General features: G+C 45.3%; 1 protein-coding gene across 1 annotated transcript in view; it reads left to right on the forward strand.

The window, feature by feature from the left end:
• Positions 1-799: 799 nt before the first annotated feature.
• The window catches only part of PTPRG (protein tyrosine phosphatase receptor type G), a 392,464-nt gene continuing 372,821 nt past the window's right edge, over positions 800-20,442 (forward strand). Inside the window, exon 1 of the mRNA XM_030957087.1 lies at positions 800-1,258. Within this exon, the coding sequence (XP_030812947.1) occupies positions 1,174-1,258 (85 nt within the window). The 5' untranslated portion in view covers positions 800-1,173. The remainder of the gene's footprint in view (positions 1,259-20,442) is intronic.

Consider the following 20,442-nt stretch of genomic DNA (forward strand, 5'->3'; position numbering starts at 1 on the left):
TCTCTGGAAATATGTAGTATAATGCACAATACTGGGGGAAAAATAGCAGTTTTGTGGGATGCTTCCAGCAATAGCCAGAATGATGAGTATTACTGGGGGAGGAAAAATCTATGTGATTCTAGGGGGAGTGGGGGTGGAGGTGTCTTTTGCAGCACCCAAAAAGATATGTACCGCTGGAGAAGAACAAAATCTGTATGATTTCCACGAGGATTTCTGGAAATACCCGGCACAGCACTGAACTGTGTTATTCTGTGGGGGACAGATTCCAAGGGGATGGGAAACCGCGTGGGTTTGGGGCGGGGAGAGGGGCCGGACCCCTCTGACAGCACCCCGAGTGATGCACACAAGTAGCGGGGGGCCCACGAAGGACAGAGCCCCCTCCCAGCACGCACCGAGGGGCGGCAGAACGAGACACGGAACTCCCGGCAGACCCCGCCGGGGGGAGAGCGCGGAGCCCGAAACTGCAAACGGCGAATTTCCGCGGCTCGGTGACACACCGGCCCCAAACCCCGCCGCTGCCGGCGGCGTCCTCCACAGATACACGCACACAGGCGGCAGCGGGAGCGTGCACGGGAGCGGGAGCGTGTACACGAGCGCGCCCCCGCCCCGCCGCCGCGGCTGCTTTAAGGGCGGCGGGGGCGCGCCGCCGGGGCGCCCGGCGCGCCGCCGCCTCTCCTCGCCTCGCCTCGCCGCCGCGCCGCGCTCTCTCCCTCTCTCTCCCTCGCCCCGCTTTAAAGTCTCCGCCAGGATCCGGGCTCGCCCGCCACTTCCTGTACGGCAGGATGGAGCGCGCCGGGGCCCCGGCTGACCGCCGCCCGCCCGCCCGTGCGCGGAGGCGGCTGTGAGCGCCCCGTCCGTCCGCGGCATGCGCGCCCCGCCGCTGCTGCCCGCCTGAGCCGCGCCGCCCCGCGCCCGCCGAGCCGCGCGGGGGGTCCCCGCGCCCCGCCGGCGCTCCACTCTGTTCTCCCCCTGCCCCGCGCTTGGGGGGATTTTTTTTTTTCCCCCGTAGAGGAGGCGAGCAGGAGCCCCCCGCTTTCTCCCGCAGGAACAGGGGTGCGGGGAGAAACTTATTTTCAACAAGTTTTTTTTTTGCCCCCTTCCCCCCCTTTTTTTTTCCTCCCCTGTGTGTTAATTATTTTAGCCCCTTTCCCCTTTCGATGTGCGGCTTTGGACATGCGGAGGCTACTGCAACCGTGTTGGTGGATCTTTTTCTTGAAAATCACCAGCTCCGTGCTCCATGATGTGGTGTGCTTCCCCGGTGAGTGAGCGCCGCGGCTGGGGGGGCTCTCGGTGCCTCGTCCACACGTGTCCGCGACCCCCGTGGGGAGCCGGCGGGGCGCCCCGCGGGCGCGGGGGATCGCGGGGGCCCCTTTGCCGGGGCGGCCCCAGCGCTGGGTCTCCTCCCGCTCCGCAGCACTCTCCCGGCTGCGGGCAGCGCTGCCCGCGAGTGGGGCCGTGAGCGGAGCACGGGCTGGGCTCCGCGCTGCCGGCGCGGTGTCCCCGCTCTCCGGTGCATTGCAGCGCCCGGCGGCGCGGGGCGGGCGCGGGTCCTTGCGCGCTGCTCTTCTTTCGTGGGGCTGCCTGGAGCTCCCTTTGTGCTGCGGGACCGCCGCTCGCCGCCCCGAAAGGCAGCGTGACTCCGCGCTCCGACCCCGCGCCGCAGCCCCCCGGTTCCCCCGCCAGAAACTTCGCGCTGCGCGGGGTCCCTGCCCTCCCCACCCCACTCGTGTCCGCGGTGGGGGTCTCGCCGTGCCGCGTGCTGACCTTGGCAGCGCGGGGGCTGTCCCGCGGGGCTGCGCGCCCGCTCCGCACCGGGGCTGGAGCTGTGCAGCCGCCACCGCGCGCCCGCGGCAGAGGGGGTCCGCGGGCGGGGGGCACTCGCCGACCACCGTACAGTTCTCCCCCCACTTCGAGCCCCACGGCCGGTGCCTGCGTATCGCTTCTCGCCCCGTGTCGAACGGCGGGGCTCGCGTGTTTCGGGGCCGGGTGTGCTCTCTCCCTCCCCGCACCCCGCGCTGGGACGCGCGGCCCCGGCCCGGGGGAACTCGCGGGGCTCGGGCTCCCTCCCGCCGCCTCCGCAGTGCCCGCGCCGCCCGCCAGGGGCGCTGTGGGGCCGCCGGCGCCCCGCGGGACGCGCGCCCCTCCGCCGGCGCGCAGCGCGAGCCCCGCCCGGCGCGCCCCCCGGCCCGCGCGCGCTCCCGCCGGGAGCCCCGAGCGCCCCGGGGAGGGCCGGGAGCCCCGAGGGATCGCGGGGTTCAATTTGCCCGGGGCTGCCTCCCTCCCGGCGGGGATGGGGCTCCGGGGGCAGCGCGAGCCCCTGTTCCAGGGATCTGCCCCCACCGCGGCTTCTCCCGTCCTTGCCGTGGGCTCCGGAGGCTGCCCTGCCTGTTGGCCCCGGCCAGGTGTGCAGGAGTCTAATGAAATAATTAAATTCTGGAGGTTCTATAGGAACTTTCACTTATGCGTTCTCATTTTTTTCCATTAAAAAAAAAATTCTTCCTGGAATACCCTAACACCAAATGCAGAGCTAAGCAGATAGACCCATCCCATTCCTTCCAGCAGCTTCTCACATGGTAAAATGATTTGAAGCAAAAAGAAACTAAGTTGGGGAGAGGGTTAATACCTCTGCAGCTTTTGACGAAACATTTATCTTCTTTGTATTGATTTCTTCTCAATTTCAGCCTTTGGAGTGATGCCTTTCTCTCTGGTTCTGATATATATTGTATAGTAATTACATCTAGAAGGCAGGCTCCAGGAATGCTGCAGGAAAACAAGCCCCGATGTTGGTTTAATATGACAGTATTGTATGACTTGCTGATTCAGATCAGCGGCGTTTGAACCAGATAATATTTGCATTATGGTTCGAATATGAAGATGGATGCAAGCAGAGGGTAGCAGGACGCTTGCAGAGTGTTGGTAAACTCTTTAATGCCAGAAGCCATAAAACAGCTGTGTAATGCTCGGGAATGTTTCAGGGCTCTTCGTTGCTAAAGGTTTGCCTGGAAAGCAAACTATTTTCCAGAAAGGCTTTTATGCCTTTAGTTTTTGCACAGAGCTACCATGTTAGACCTCGGTGCCTGCTCGCTCCCTCTGAAGAGCAGCGGTACCTGGTGCGCAGCGAGGGCTGCGAGTGAAACATCCTGAGAAACGGGAGCCTCCCACTCTGATCCCGCACATCAGAGATGCCCGAGGCAGGGAAGCTGCAGGGAGGATCTCTGTGGGCTATTACAGGACACTGGTGCTGACAACATCCAATGGCAAATCATCGGAATTTGTGCTGGCAGGGAATCCCGGCCAAATATTAACCATTTAGTATCTACCACGAATGCTTCTGTACCTTTTCATAGCATTTTCTAGAGAGGATTAAAGAAGTAAGGTATTTGTCAGCTTGGTTTTAATTTGTAAGCATCCTTCTGTTTCATGTCTAGCTCCCTTTAAATGGAAGAGAGGTCACTACTTGTTTTCTCCCCTGCAAATCACTTTACTTTGTGAGGAAACATAAAGGCTATTCTTTTCTTTGTTCTGTAACAATAAATGAACCGTGTAGAAAATAAGTCTTTGCAGAATTTCTTTGTTAGTAGTGTTGTAACAGGGTTTCACTGTTTAAGTAGGTATTTTTGTTGTTGTTCCTTTGGTTGCAGTAAGAGGAAGGAGTCACTCTGGCAAAAAAATATGTGGGTAAGGTTTTCCTCTTTCTGAACTGTTCAGTGCATTTCTCTGTGGGCTTGTCACTGGTAATTGCATTGGTTAATAAATCAAACCAGGACAAGGTAAGAGAGGTTGTTTCCATGGGGTCTGTTTGCTCATTAATCTAAATTCACAGTACCAAACATCAGTAAGACATAAATATTAGCATTAAGGCGATATTCTTACTATCTGATTTCTTGGTGCTTTGCCAAGACAGAATAAATATTTTTTTGTGAAGTAAAAGGTACACATTTGTGCAGTTCTTAGCTCTTCTTTGACATTCCTGTCGTCTAAGGAATGACAATTGCTACCATTATCTTAGGCTAGATGCATAAATAACAGTAATTTTCTTGAGTCTGGATTAGCTCTTTGGTAATGAATCAAATTGTTGCTAACCTGGTAACTGCCTAAATGGGGTTTTGGATTCTGAATCTTTCACAGATCTGAGCTGAGAGTTAATTTTGCATGTAACTGTCTTCTGCTTGGAGGAAAAATTATACTGGGAGCTGTGCCTTATGAACTAAGTAAATACTACTTCAGAGATTTCTAAAGGTACAGAGAGGACTGGCTTTGTCTAGTGAAGGTTTTACAGAGGAAGGTGCATTGTGCACGTAGAGAAATACGGAATGTACAGGAGAGGGCCCTCCAAGACTTTATTTAGTCCTGTGGCTTTTATGAAGATGACACTTCGTACATTTTAATTATCCCTTCTTTTCAGTGCTGTTTCAAAATACGTTACAGGAAGTTGCTAATGGAGTCCTTGCAGATAAAGAGAGTCAAGTGAGCCTTCCCAGGCTGCAAGAGCTGAGCTTGTGATTTGCTTTTTGGGGGGAAACTCCAGGGAGATCTTTGCTGTCCCTTAGCAGGCCTGTGGTTAACGGGGCCTGGACCCAGCTTGCAAAAGTCCTCAAGTGGTCACAGGAGCTGTCTGTGCTAGCAGCCAGAGGAAGAGCTTCCTAAATTTGGGAGGGTGGAAGAGGCATCACAGAAGGAAGGGATTTTAATACATTCAAAAAACCAGAAAGGAACACAATTTGAGGGTAACTGGAATTCCTTCACTGATACTGCAATACCTACAAAGCCTGTATCCAGGCTGGGGATGTTGCTCTGCTTGGAAGAACAAGGAGGATTTTTTGCTTGTGTTTATGAGTTAGGATTTCTTTTATTGCTCTCGTATCCCCTATACCCTTTCTTTTTTGTCTAGGAAAGGAGGATGTGAGGGTTTCTGATCCTGTTCAGAAAAGGGGTCTCTTAGAGCAGAGATGGACTTCTGTGAGTCAAGCAGAGATGTCATGTCCTCCACCCATCCCACCTGCATCCACACTGGAAACCTTTGTGGAACAAATAGATCCTGCTTGGTACCATAAAAAATCCCTGGAAATCACCTATTGATTCAGCAGGGTGATGGTTTCATTCCCAGTTTCTGGGTCTCTGCAGGGCCAAGTGTTGGCTGCACTGTTATCAAGTTCTGTAAGTTTAATAGTTGGAATTTGTTTCCAATTACAGAAAAGACAGCTAACAGCTCTATCCATCTTATAATCAGTGCTCAAGGACTAACATACTTACACTTTTCTGAAATAAATGTTATTAAAGTTGACTCTAATTTAAATGTTCAACTTTCATGGTTAAATTAAAGAATGACTTCAAACTATTAATCTCAACTGTCCTTGGAAAAAAGTGCTAATCATTTGGTTGCTGCTTTTTAGCAGCCAAATGAACATGTGGCATGATGTGCTCTGAAGCCTAAGGGTCTAGTAATAACACTGTACTTTAGCTAATATATAACTTTAATCAGAGAAATTACAAAAAAATGAGCCCAATTTCTGTTTGCCCAAGTTATTGTGCTTCCATTTTTATAGAGTTGCTCCTGTGTGTTGATGAAATTGTAGTTATTTATGTTTATGTGCCATGCTACTTCCAGTTTAATTCTAAACAACAATTCTTAAATATTTTAGGAAGTGAAGCTTGTCAGACAAATGTTTTTAAAAATATGGAGTCATCTGAGGATTTAGCTATGCACCATGTGGGTTAATTTATGGTTTATGTATTCCTTCTGAGGACTGCTTGCTGCTTTAGGTGTCTAAATATCTTCATCAAGTTTTTCTTTCTTCATGAGGTAAACTCAAGTCAGTGTTTCCTCCAAAGGAAAATTGTGGATCTGCATTTTCTTGCACAGGTTGATGGGAACATAACTTCACAGATTGCCAGGAACAGCCCAGTTCCACCAGGGAGTATCAGTTTTGTGATCACATGCATGGGTTGGAAGCAAAGCAGAGAAGGAAGATGTGCACTAATGCTCCCTTTCATCCTGAGCAGAAGAGCCTGAGGTGTGGCCAGCTGGAGGTGCCCAGCTAGAGAATAACTTTTGATGAAAGCAGCTAATTTTCACATTTGTGTGTCCATAAACCTTTAGAGGAAAAAGAAAAGCACAGAAAAATGATCCTTGAGTGCTGTTAATTTTTCCATTCCTCAGAATCTTGCCCTGATGATCATGTTATCTGTTTTGCAGGGTACAGATTACTTGCCCCAGGGCAAGTCACTTCGGTTTCTTCCTTTCAGTGCTGCTAACAGGTCCTCCAGTGCTCTAAGATGATCTCAGCCCACTTCACTGAGGACAAGTGTGCTCTTGAATGAATCTGGGCTGCACTGCATTTCAATGTGCACTCATCTTCTTGAGGCACAGCTGCCAGGACACAGCAGATTCCAGCTTTATGCCTTGAGCTGTCACATATTTGTGGCCTAAGCAGAATCTCTTCCCACCCTGAAAGTGAACAGATGAATTAGGGAGCAGATTGCAAGCACAGCAATGATGCTGCTGAGATACTCCATGGATATTGCTGTTCTTGTCTCATTTTTCCTTTCCCCTGATATTACTGCTGGGAAGCTGGAGGAAGCAGTGGTGGGAATAAACTCCCTGCTTTGGAGGAGGAGGAGTGACGGCACAGGGCAGTAAGGGAGCTCAGGAGTTCATGCAGTCACTGTGTTTTGCTACACTGAATGGCTCACTTTACAGCAATTTGAATTAGTATTCAAGTGAACTATGGTTGAAGTAAAACAGTTACTGTATGGCCTTTTGCTTTTTTTTTTCATGTGGTTTTATTATGCATCTCCAAGTTTGCTTGGGAGTTGAAGTACTAGTGTTCTTAATTATCAAGTCATTTGAATAATGATGAACAATTTTCTAGAACTTAAAACATGTCTGCATCATGCACCTGCCAGCAGTACTGGCACATAAAATCTCAATTGATGTGGCTGTTGCAGTTTTTCCATGCATAAATTCTGCAGTGGTGCCTGAGAGATGTTTATCCTGTCCAGTGCCTGCTTTGAGGGACTTTGCATTCATAGTGTGGGGCCTTTCTAAAGAAAATCTAGGTGTTTTGAGACTTGGATGCTTAGCTTAGGAAAGCTCCTTTGAAAAATCCTTTTCTCTGCTTGCAGCAATGTAATGAATGAAACCTTGAGCCCTGAAGAGCTGCAGTGGTATTTAGGAGCAAAATGCAGGATGTTATTTGGTCTTGTGGCAGCTGCTTTGTTCTTTTTTTGAAATAAAATGTGCCTGTCTCTCTGACAGAGTGCTGTTAAAAGTTCTGTTGGGAGACAATTTATTCTGCTGACAGAAAAGGAAAGCTATCTGATAACTTCTCACAGGCAAAGTGAAGGGCTGTTCAGTTTTCCCGCACCTCACTCTTTCCATCTTCTGTCCTTGCAGGAGGCTTGCAGGAGACCTAGGAAATGCTGTAATACCTGCTTTAACCAAAGCAGCCCTTGCCCTTTTCTTGCTCCTATAAAAGTATCTACTTGGATTATTGTTTTTTAACAGTCTCAAGTCTTAGACCTGGAGTTCCTTGGGGAGGTGTCAGGCTGGGTGATGACCAGTGTTGGTTGTCCCAGAGTGGGAGAGGACTTCAGTGTAAGAAGAGGTGAACCCTGAATAAGCAGGATATGAGGGTAATGTTATGCCAATGCACTGTAAATTTTCCACTGCAGAGGTAAATAAAAACATTTTTGTCCTGGCCCATGTTGATGGTCCTCAGCTGAAAGCAAATGACTTTGTTTTGGTCTGTACATTTCTTTGGAACAAGAATGTCCCTGAGTAGCTCCCATCACTGAGAACCACTCTCTGCCTTTGTGTCAGTTTGGTGTGCTCAGAAATGCTTCCCTGAATAATCTGTTTTCCCTTTCCCCACCTCCCCCCTCCCTTCTGGAATTTACAAGAATTTGGTTTGTATCTCAGTGAAGTTTGTGATGCACGCCTCAAAATAAATAGGTTTTGACAGAGAGTTTTTTAGGGCAAGTTTAGTGAATTTTTTTTTCTTAGACATATGTTCCTATTAAACCTCTGTTTAGTGGCTTCAGTGTCCAGCCATCCCTCCCCATTCCTAACTCCCTGGAAACAATAAAGATGCCTAGCAACTTTCAAATAACTAAGTGCAGATCTACATTGCTATCAAAATTGAGTTCAAAGATTAATTTTTTTATAGACTTTCATTGACATTTAGATTACTAAGGGGCTTTTAGACTTCTGGAGATTATGGTAAAGATTTACTGCGGTCAGAGTAGAAATGGGGATTGTGCAGCATGTCTGTCCCTTAAACATTGCATCCAGTCACTGGATGGGCAGAGAGAACCAGCTGAAAGTCTCTTCTTGTTGGCCTCCATTCTACTTGTAGGTAGTTGGCTTATTATTGTTACAGTGCAGTAGCTTGTGTATTTTGTATTTAAATCCGTGCTTGAAATGCAACCAGAATTTGCCTGTTGACAGCAGTTGCATCATATTTTAATTGGTGAGAAGTGCTAATGGAGTGTTCAGGTTCTAAAATTAGTTGTTTATTTTTCCTTCTTTGCCCAAGGGTTTTGCATCAGATTATATGGTTTCTGTGTAACTGTTTGTGTTCTGAAGTGACACCTTTGTACAGTTTTAGCTATTTAAGTAAGTGTTAAAAGTTTGTGCTCAGTGACAGCAGTTTCAGAAACTGTGACTTTTTAAATTGTTTCTTACTACATTGTTTATGCATTGCAAAGCGCTTCCCTCCTGTTTACTGTGAATTAATTCATTGTTATAATTGCAAGCTGGGGGTGCAAAATGTGCAAGTTCTGTTAATTTCTTCTCTTGGTGCAATGGCAGAGCCTCAGCTGCTGCACACCATCATGGCACGACTGCTGCTGCTGTGGCAGCTTTCACCAGGTGAGGATTTGTGCCATAACCCTCATCATGACATTATTCTGAAATACAACTGTGCTTGTTATTGTAAATATTCCCTTCGGGTGGCCTTGTGTCAGAGGGGTGCTGTTTTAATACTGTCTTTACACTTCTCTCAAAATTTTTCTTTTACTGTGTGGTGAAATGCAAACCCACCTCCTAGTATGAGTCTGATTGTGGTGAAGCAGAGATGTCCAATCTGTCCATTAAAATTCTGGCTTTCTGGAGGATGCTTTATCATATGTATCAGTCCTTGGAATTGTTGTCAGTTGTCTCCTTTAAATCAATTCTTTGTTTGGTGCCCATTTTGAAATTATCCCAGACTTCTTTCTATGAGTAGTTACCAAAATAAATAAGCCACCAAAAAAAGCGGTGCTTGAATTACTGAATATCAACCTATAAATATACAACTACTTTAACAACTGTCTCTTATCTGTTTCACTTTTCTCTACTCGTTTAAGAGCCCTCTGTTATTTTGTTACCATGAGAGTACTTCCACATTAGGATAAAACCATGTTACAATGTCCTGATTAACCCGGTGACCTGAACCTCACAAACCCTTTGTCATGAGATTTTATCCAGTCCTGGAACAATGTTTTGTCAGAATATTTTTTTTTAGCTTCTTCTCTAGGTTTTTTCTTTTTCTTTAGAAAGGTGCACACCAGAACTGAACACTGGACTTGTTCATATTATCTATGTGCAATGCTATTGCCCTTTCTGTTTGTCCAGGGATTTTCAGTGCCCTATTTTTCTGGCACAGCAAGGAAGCTCATGTTGATTGTTTGCCTAGTATGACTTCTAGATCATTACTGGAGTCAGTGCTGAACAAAACACTCTGCAGTTCAGTGGATGTGGCCTGGATCACTGATTCTTAGGGTTTCTAACTTTATTTTCATAAGCTCTTCAAATTCATTTTCTCTCCCCTTTTTTTATTTTTTTTTTATGTGGCTTGAATGCTGTTATAATGGGAATTTGAGAAATAGAAAGAAAATCTTAAGTCCTCTGCAGTCTGAGTGCTCAGATAATTTCTTCTGGTTCTGTTTGTTTCCTTTTTAAGCCCAGCAGTTTTTAAGGGAGTAGCAATCCGTGCATCCTCTAACAGTCCAGGTGATGTGGAGCTATCTAAAGAGGGTAACTCAGGCTTTGACTTCTGTCAGACATTGAAGGTTTCACACAGCTCCAGAACCTTCCCCGTGACCTTCTGGCCACACTTACCACCCTGGAGTGATGACCTGGCTGTGGATAAGAGATGAGCTCCATCAGACACCTGGAGTGGGCACTGCCGTGTGATGCAATCCCAGGGAGGCACTGCATTCCCAGGAACGTGGGGGAGGCTTTGCCAGCCATACCCTCACCCTGTTACTGTTAATGGTAACAGTAGTAACAGTAATGGTAACAGGAGTCGTTTTCTTTGGTAGAAAGTGCTTCTTTTCCTCCTCTGCTGAAAGTGGGTGGAGGGACTGGATATTGAGCTGTTTGCAAGAAGTTTGTGCGGCAGAGCAATAGATTGAACTGGAGGGGATCCAAGGCAACTTGGGAGGACTCTGGGACCTTTGTAAGCCATGTCTGTCGTGCCAGCAGATGCCCTTAGGGGTCCCAATGTCTTGCAGTGCTGAGTATGAGCGCTTCACACAGACAGTGAAGAAGAGGAGGTGTGTGTTCTCCAGGGAGCTTTTTCTTTTGGCTTTTTTTTTTGTTTGTTTGTTTGTTTCGATTTTTTTTCCCCTTTAATGGCTTGAATTCCTTTTGGACACACCTGTCTTACCAGACCACGCTCACGCTTGAGAATAAAGGAGCCTTTCCTCAGTGTTATCTGCGGTTCTCTGACCAAGGGGGTGCTACAATTGCACCTTTTAGATCTGCTCTGTTACTGTGACCCTGTGTCCTTTAGGGTGGCTGTGGGTACACAGTTTGGGGTAAGTGGGGTGGGGCTGTGGCCCAGCCTCACCCCCAGTGAGCTACAGCTGTGAGCAGCATTGCCAGCAACGAGCCATGGAGTGCCCAGGGCACTGAGCAACCACCAAAGGGAGCAGAGGGCACACGGGTGCAGTGCATTAACCATGAGGGTATAAAAGGTTGGGCTAAAGAGCAAGAAGGGCAGATGCAGCCTCCTGAAGTGGTGTAACTCTGTGTGGGCAGATACCTGAAGCCTTCTGATGAGGTATGGTGTTACTCTGTTTGGGGGAATGCTTAAAGCTTTCTGAAATTGTGTGGCGTGTATATTGTGACCAGCTCAGCTGTGATAGGTGGCCTCCCTTGGATGCTTTTAGCTTTTTACCTCTGAAGTTGTCATAGCTGCTGTCACAGTTTCCCTTTGCTGTGGAATTTAGTTCATGGACTTCCCCGATGTCTTTGATTTGGTGTTTACAGAGAGATGACACAGAGTGAAGCTTCATGGAAATCAAAAGGAAAGGAAAAGAAGTTACTTGAAATCTAGCAAACAAACTTTGACACTAAATGGTGAAATAATTTCAGGTGCTGCACCAGCCTATTTTTGTGGCATTGCAACTGTGTTTTTCCTCTATTAAGTGGTTTAGGGTTTTTGGCCCATGTGGAGACCCATGTAAAATGCAAGATGAAAGAGACACATAAAAAAATCTCATATAAAATGGATAAAATACAGCATGAACTGGAGAAAAAGTTCCATGTTGATACCAAAAGTTGATATCATGTATCAAATGGTGAAAAAACAGTCCCTTGTCCCTGAGCTGATGTTATCTGGGAAGTGCCTGGGATATGCAAAGGTACGTGAAACAGTGGAGAGATATTTATGATTAAAGGAGAGAGGGAGACCTGCCTTCCAAATATAGGAGCCTTCACAAAAACCACTGAAAAGACCTGATGTGTACCTACCAGGTAATGCTGGCTCAAGTTCTGGTGTGCTGAAAGGATCATAAATCATCCTTGATTGATCCTGATGCTCTGGTGTGCTTCAGGCAGGCCCTGGCAGTGCATGCTGTCTGGAGAGCAGAGAAGAGTGACCAGGCAGTTTGCCAGGAAGGTTTTAATTAGCCTTTAACGTGCTGGGCTGGATGGCCATCACGAAAAGTCCCTTCTAGTGCTGCTCAGTGCTGCACACACTGTGCCTGTGCACCCTGAGCCTGCCCTGTGCCTGTGCTGGCTCTGGAGGATGGAGTGCGGTGGGTCAGAGCTGCTGCAGCCTGGAGGAGCAGCTCCTGGGCAGGGATGGTGCTGATTCTGGGACCTGCTGGAGCGTGAAGCCTGTGAGTAATGGCAATGGGAACGTATTTCAATTTGTAACCCATTCTCCTGTATCAAGATTGGACTACTCCTATTCTGTTCCACATGTGCATCACTTGGGGAAACATGCTGATAGTACTAAACATTTAATTGCTTCTCTTGATTTTATTTGTAAATTAGAATCTAGAGGATCTGTAAGGAAAAAAAAAACCCAGAGCTTAATTGGACAACATTTTAGAGTTGCTGAAGAAAAGAGAACGCAGCTCTGAAGCTTTTGGAGCCGAGACAAATGCAAACTTATTTATTGATCCATATGTATGATATCATATTTTAACTACTGTCTAAACTGGAGGTCATCTCTATACTTGATTGCTTAAGAATCTGTCTATCTTATCACATCTTGTACTCATTTATAGTTGTTTCCATTTCTGGCTTTGTTGGAGAGACAGCTAGTGTTTCAACCTAAATTAAAATCAATAAGAAGCAATTTCGTTTGTTTTTTAACTACTAGAGCAGACTTTTTTTTTTTAAGTGAGTCTCTGTATGTTCAACTAAGTCACTTGGTTCTTTCCATCAAGATAATTGCCAGGCCTCATTAATTCCTAATTTTTGCATATGTAGGAATTGGTTTATTTTCCAATGTACCTAACAAAATGTCAAATATGATTTAAAAATAAGCGCTTGCTCCAAGTCATCACTGAGAAATAAATGCAGTAAAAAAAATCCTTGGCGGTTAGAAGTAGTTTAAAAATATCTTGGGGGCTGTAGTGAATGCTGAGACCCTGGAGTCCTGCACTGGCAAGGTAGCTCAGGCTTTCCCTGGCACATCTGGGCAGTGATCTGCAGGGATGACTTCCAGTGGAAAAAGCAGAGTCTGGGTCTCTGTGCTTTCAGTCTTTGGCTAGGATATTTCTGCATTATGCCAATTCATGTAAGAAGCTGTTGTGTCGTCAGCTGGCTTTTACCCCACAGCCAGCAGATTGCCAGCAATAACAATTACCCTGAGTCAAATTCAACATGGAATTCACACTGCAGCAGTGCTGGGGCTTCCCAGGTAAGGCAGTGGTGAGCCATCATGTAATATTAGAGAAAATTCCTGAAGGCAGTGCTGTGATGAAATGTCCAAAAGAGGAAGTGTTGCTGCTCTTGGGAGTTGATCTCAGGGTGACAAGGAAATCATCCTTGGTGGTTTGCTAGGAAAGTAAATGCCTGTATTTTTATCAGGTGGTTCTTTGGGTTGCTGTGATCTTGCTCAATGCTTCTTGTAATTTAAGAAATGTTGAAGAATTCCTGGAATGCTTAATTCTGAATACAAGAGCCTTTTGCTTGGTCTAAATCTCACTTCCTGTTTGACCTTCCTTTGAAGTGCCTAAGTGTTATGAGATACCTGTTACTTTAATTTCTTGGGTTCATTTTTCTCTCACCTTTTCTTTTCCTTCTGCTTGCTTTGATTCAGATACGTTCATGAGTTAAGGAAGGGGGCAAACCAAGGGCAAACAAAGGCAGATCTGGCTCCCCTGGTAATCAAAGCAAGAGACTGTTCTCTTAAGTTGACAGCTAAAGTAGTGTTTTGTAGGAACAAAACATAATTAGTAACTAGATGACATGATGAAGAGCACATTTCCTTCACCCTTGGAGGCAGCATAGGAGTTGTCTTTGAATTTCTTGAATTTGGTAACAAAACAGCAAATTAGTTAACGAGTAACTTAAAACCACACAGCAATTCCTGTTTATGTGCCAAGAAACCAGCTGTGCTTAAAATCCATAAGCACACCTGGGACCCAGGGATGTAAGGTAAAAGTGACTTGTCCACACACCAGTGACACCTACCTTAAGTGAGTCCCAAGCCATGGCTCAGTGTAGGGAGCAATACATCACAGCACAAACAGATGCTCTGACAAAAAGGTAATTAATACTTCATGTCAAGCACTATCTGCATGTACTGTTTTCCCTATTTCATGCTATTAAGCAGTGTGACCTTTTCTCTTTCAACAATTGGTTTCCAAGGTGAAAACCAACTTAGGAAGAAAATGAACTTTTTTCATTGGCTCTGTGGAGTCTTATAATTTCACAGTAGTCTTGATTACACCTTCACATTCTCCTGTTGACTTTGAAGCCAGAATTTTAAGTGTCCAAATAAAAACTGGTAACCCCTGTTAATTATGCACCAGGGTTGAAGTGGTGGAGAAAGGCCACATTACATAGAAACTGTGTAGTTGGTTACACAGGACTATTGGTTTTGGTCTTGAAACAAGTCCCCCTTCAGGCAGTGGAGATTTCTACCTTGAGTGTGATGGCGCAACTTCAGATGAAATCTGACTGGTGAATGATTTATTGCAATGTTGACAAGAAAAAAACTTATCTACCACAGGCTACGTTGATAGAGGACAATGATATTTCATTGCAGTTTCTTCCCTGAAAAGCTACAGTGGCATTGATGTTTGATAGTTTATATGTTGCTTCATCAGTTTGGGCAGCTCGTGTCATGGAAGGGAAATGTGTGGAGATTGCTTGTTTTCAAACACTGATGCCTATGGACACATTTTTTGCAATGAGGGAAAGCAGTGAAGAAACAAGCTATTTGGACAATCATGTTCACAGCCAGATTTCTCCCTTTTTCTGTCTAGGCTCTGTTTTGCCAGCTATATATTTTCTTTAGTGTTTCAAGAAAAAAGCAGTAGAAACAGTGGTAACAGAGTCTGTGTAAAATACACACTGGTGTTCTAAAATCAGTTTAACATGTATTTTAATCTAAACTTCAGCTGTGTTTTTCTTTGCCACTCCTTTCCTGGTTCCTCTCTGTTTGGTGCCATCCCAGGAGTATTTGTGAGGCCCAGAATTCTCACTGTGGAATATGGGAGAATTCTGCAAGTGACAATTATAAGGAAATTGCATGGCAGAATATACCAGATCATAGGTGCTTTGCTCAAGCATAAACAAGTTGAGAGGACCTGATGATAATTTTGTGGAAAAAAGACTGAAGCCTACCATGATTGGGAGATTTTGTATTGGAAGACGTTAAACAGGATAGTTTCTGGTGTCCTGGTTTGAACCTTACTGTGAAGAAAGCACACCTTGAAGAGTGATGGGCTGTGTTGGCCCTGAAGGTCTCAGTGTCTCCTGGTGTTCCCATATCCCTGAGAAGGGCACCAATGGACTGGGCTGGAGCTATTCTTTGAGATGATGAAGCTGAACAAACATGCTAAAAATATCTTCTTAAGTTGGGTTGTGTGTAAGCAGCACTTCTCAGAGGACAGTCTGCATTTCCATCAGTTCCAGAGTGTTGAACCTGGGTTGAATTGCTCTAGCTGTTATTTCTGGGGTTGGATCTGACAGCTGCAGAACAGCAGAATGTGGTCCCCCATCCTTGCAGTGAAGACCAGTGTGAACACATCACACCTGTGACTGGCAAGCTGCACTCCTCTGCTCTCTGCTGACCACAGTCGTTCCTGTTTAGAAGCAATTACATTTAATTAAACTTGCACTATTTGGACCATGTTCTTCACAGTATACTCATAAAACAGAGTCTGTTCTGGCTCTTTATGCTCCTGTGTCTTGTGTGTTTGGATGAGAAGCTCTGAGTGGGTGGCTGTGCTTTCTCCCTCCCAGACTCTGGCTCAGCAGGGTGCTGGCAATGTCTTTGGTGGTGCTTTTGAGACCTGCTGCACAAGGATGAGCAGGTGTGTGCCCAGGTACATGCAGCCCAGGCTGACTGACCCAGGATGGCTCCTCACTCTTGTGGCAAGGGAGGAGGCCAATTTTCTGTGCTGCAGCTTGTTGTGCTTAGCTCAGCTGAGCTATCAAATAGCCAGCCCTCCTCCTGGTTTAATCTGTGTGAAGGCAGCGAGAGAGCAGCCAGGCCTTCTTGCCCTGGCAGTTGTACCTGCAGGTGTCAGCCTGCCTGGTTTCTCTGCTTGGGAAGCACAAGGAGGAGTTTGTGCTGCACAGCAACAGACTGAGCTGAGTGGATCCAAGGTAGCTTGGGAGGACTTGGTATCTTTGTAGGCAATGTTTATTGTGCCAGCAGATGTCCTTATGAGTACCCAATGTCCATATGAGTACCCTGACAGTGAAGAAGAGGTAGTGTGTATTCTCTAGGGAATCTTTTTTTTTTTTTTTAATGGCTTGAATTTCTTTTGGACACACCTGTCTTATCAGACCAAGCTACACTTGAGAATAAAGAAGCCTTTCCTCAGTGTTATCTGAAGTTCTCTGACCAAGGGGATGCTACAGCTGCACCTTCATCCCTTTCAGCTTCTCTAAGGTTGGCTGCAGCATGAATCTGGTTTGCTCTGGAGGTTCATAATCATGGAATCAGCATTGATACTGAGCTGGTGGAATTTTTCAAAGAGGACAAATAGCAGTAGTCTTTCCATTTCTCTTTAATCAGATCACCTCTTCTGAGACAGGCTGTGAGCTGGTAAACTGATATGCAGTGCCTGAGACAGATCAAAAATGATACAGCTGCGAATTACTGATTAGTTTCTGAAAAAGCAGTTCTTTGTGGTTTGTAAAATAAATTGTCTCTGTGTGATGGCATTGGGATGCTGTTGATCATGCAATAACCATCTTCACAAGGCTGAGTTTTCATTTAAAAAGGCATCATTGTCTGTTAAATATTTGGGCATTCAAATTCCTGAGCTGATCAACTCTTTGAAATGCATTATCTCGAAGTGCTGCCACAAGTAAAGAATGGCATGCTCAGGTGAAAGGGTTTGTCTGTTTCATAGATTGGAGAGATATGCTCAGTGAAAATGAACATCCTCCCAAGGTTAAATTAGCCATTTAAAGCTCCTCCAATTACAATCTTGGATAGAAGATTGTTTTTTTTTTTTTTTTTTACATGGATAAGAGTTAGCAGAGGACAAATGACATAATTGAAGGGGGAGACAGAGACTTCATACGTGCTTTCTTCTGAAAGAGTGAGAGGGAATAGACAACGCCAGGGAACTGCCTCAGATCTTAGTCCTTTCTGGTTGCTTTTCTCTCAAGCAGTTTTTGCAGGTTGGGAAAGAAAGAAGAGTAAGTGTTTGTGTCAAAATGTCCTGTGACTTCTCCCTGGTGTGCAGTGTGGGGCTTGATGCTATCTGGGCTTTTTTGTAAAATGTGACTCTCATATTGGGATATACAAATAGTCTACTTTTGCTCACAAATAGCACAGCAGAATGTATTAGCTGGTGAGCTGAACTGACATATTCCTTTGTGCACAAATTATAACAACTTAAATGAAAATTACACTCATAGAAAGAGAATGCACTCTCTTTAAATTAGATAAGGAGATTATGACAGAAAAAGATCATTGAATAAAGGAGGTTTTAAACTAGCCACTGAAATAAATGCATGACTTCAAACTTTGTCCTGCCAGAATTTATTAATAAAACACAATGAGGCATTTGGAATACAATGAAGAACCTCTTCCTTTGAAGGTTACAGTGTAATTTGTGTAATTGTGTTTGTATAATTTGACTTCAAGAACTGTCCTTGTAATTTGGTAAACTGCAGATCTTGCTGCAATCTGCTGCATTTTTCTTGTACCTCACATTGACACATCTAATTGCCTCATAAGTATATACTCTGTTTAAAGCCATTGCACTGCCCTCTGGACCTTGAAAAATTCATCTTCTGGTGTGTAATGATAATCTGTGTGTGGATCTTATCTGTGCAGCATCTGGCCACCTTTGCTTGCTCCCTTGCTGAGCACACACAGCTAATTGCCATCCTGAATAACCTCGGTTTACGACCACACAGCTGAGGAGAGCTTTACTGGATGATGCCTTAATTTCTCCCAGCTGCAGAATGCCTTCACTTGGCAGAGGAGCACAGAGTCACAGGAATCTTCTTGGAGTTGATCCTTGCTGAGAAATCCCCCTTCATTGTGTGTGTGTGGGGCAGAGTTTCAGCTGGTCCTGTGTGAGTGGCTTTGGGCAAGGCAGTGATTGGTGTTGGTAGGATGTGTGTGTAATTCTGAATATATTATTCTAATGACACTCTTATTAAGTGGGTTTTAAACTCTTGGGTTTCCTCAAGGTGTAGACTTTGAAAAAAGTTGCCATTTTGTTGCTGAATTGCTTTGAAATCAACAGACACTGTAGGCAAACAATTCCCGTTCGGAGCATTAATGCTTTGGGTTTCTTCACTTGGAGAGTCTGAGTTTGCTCTTGGCTGATGAAGCAGGGAGAAATTTTAAATCTGGGGTAAAAGTTCAAAACACTGCTGAGGGAGATAAAACCAAATTGGATAAGAGATGCCTGTGGGAGAGTTGAGGGCATAGAGTCGTGTTGAGGAGTTGAGTCACTGAACTCTGAGTGCAGGCAAAGCTAATTCAGAGCTGGGGTTTTGTTGTGTTACAGTAATTTCTCCAATGGCTTTACACAGCAGGGCCTGAAGAAATGGCTGTTGTCAAAACCACTGGAAACTTAACATGTCTTTGAATCTTAAAATTACAGTGGTTTTTTTCCTAATTATTTAGGAAAGACACCTCTTCACATATGTATTGATTCTTAAATGAATGGTATGAGACTTGAAAAGAAATTGTGTAATTTACAACTTATTTCTGCGTCCTTGGATTGAAATATGTGTAGAGTTCAGAGCAGAAGATGTTGAGTGAAGTTATACAAGCTTAATAAAAATAAACCTATACATGACTTTGCATAAATGGAGGAAAAATCAAAGGACTAACGAATTTGCATAGATAACATTTGAATTGTTAATTCATATTGCACTTCATTGCAAGGATGTAATTTTTAATTAAGAATAAAATGTGGTAGATATTTTAAATGGGAAATGATTATAATTGCAGATGGAAATTGAGGTAATGAGAACTGGTTTAATTAATTGTTAACATTTTTCTATTTCATTTTTTTTAAGGCTTGTGGTCTGTGGACATGGCATTTGTTTTGTAGATATGTGTATTTAAACATATAATGATTAAGGCATGAAATCTTGGCAGCAAACACAGTTTTGGTCTTAAGTTGTATGTGTCGCTTGAAAGTCTCTGGGTGGATGGACATTGGGGAATCTTGAATCAGGCTGATTGTGATGTTTGTAGGATTGGTATGAAACTGAGGTATAAAAACTATTTCCAAAACATCCTTTTAAAGCCACAATTATCTTTCACTGTGGATTTCACAGATGATACAAATACTTCACTGGAGAAATTGAGGTCGTGTTTGTCCCCAGTAACCTTTGCCTTTGAAGTTCCCCATTGATGAATATGACAGCATTGACCTGAACTGAACTCCCCAAGACTTTGTGTGTGGCTCTGCTGTGCTCAGTCTGTGATTTCCTGCCATGGCCCTTCAGGAAGCTGTGGGCAGCTCTTGGAAGAGCTGAGCAGATCCTGCCTGCTGGGGAGGGAAGGGAACCTGAGTGAGCAGCTCCCGACATCAAAAACCCTCCGTGTGTGGGGGAGGCTTCCTGCGGCTCTGCAGAGCGGTGTGCAGGCAGGGAAGGGAAGAGGATGGTGCTGCTGGAGGCAGAGAAACTCCAGGTGTGTGCTGGAGCAGCCCTGCTGCTGCTGTGCTGTGCCAGGCGCGTTTCACTCAGCCTGCTCTGGGCACCACTGGGTGCTCCCACTGCTGGAGAAGGTCCTTGGGCCCCATGTGCACACCAGACTGTGGCACTTTATCACTCCTTCTTGTCAAGGTCTCTGAAGATTTTCACCCTTTGTTTTAGGGAAATGCAGCATGAAAACTTACAGAACAACCATTTCCTATTCAGACAGCTGTGACACTGAGGTAAAGAAAAATACTTGAGCAGATTCCTTAGAAGAGAGGTACTTCTGCCGTTTGAAAACTTGGTAAACTTATTTATCAAGCTTAGAGCTCTGCGTTCAAAAAGGATTTTGAAGTGAACAAAATTAGTGTTGCCACTTATGTTAAGAAGCACATATGAAGTCTCTGTCATCTTTGGTTGCAGAGGGACTTGGAGAAAACTACAATTAGCACTAATTGGTGTGCTGTCTGAATCTTCTGTCTGTTGGTGTGAGAATGGACCCTTGAAATGATTGGCAGGAACTACCTGCCTGCTCTAATTCCCTCAAGAGCTGTTCTGTTGCACTGCAGCCCATCACAAATGAAATGAGTGTTTACCAGAAGCAGCCAGCTAACACGTGCCTGAATTATCCATGCAGCACAGATGCTGAAATTCAGTGCCAGTTAGTGAATGTGCTGGGTACTGGTACCTGTAATAATGATGGAATACATTTTTTTTCCTGACAAGTCTGGAGTTTTGACTCCTGCAGACATCATTGTTCTGTGATGCTCCACAGAATGGGTGGAAGGGGTTTGGCACACCAAGCAATTGTTTCACCTTTTCAGTATGTGGGGGTGTTTTTTTAAATTTTGTATTTTTTG

The sequence above is a fragment of the Camarhynchus parvulus genome, chromosome 12 (assembly GCF_901933205.1).
Source record: "Camarhynchus parvulus chromosome 12, STF_HiC, whole genome shotgun sequence".
NCBI classification, from domain to species: Eukaryota; Metazoa; Chordata; class Aves; order Passeriformes; family Thraupidae; genus Camarhynchus; species Camarhynchus parvulus.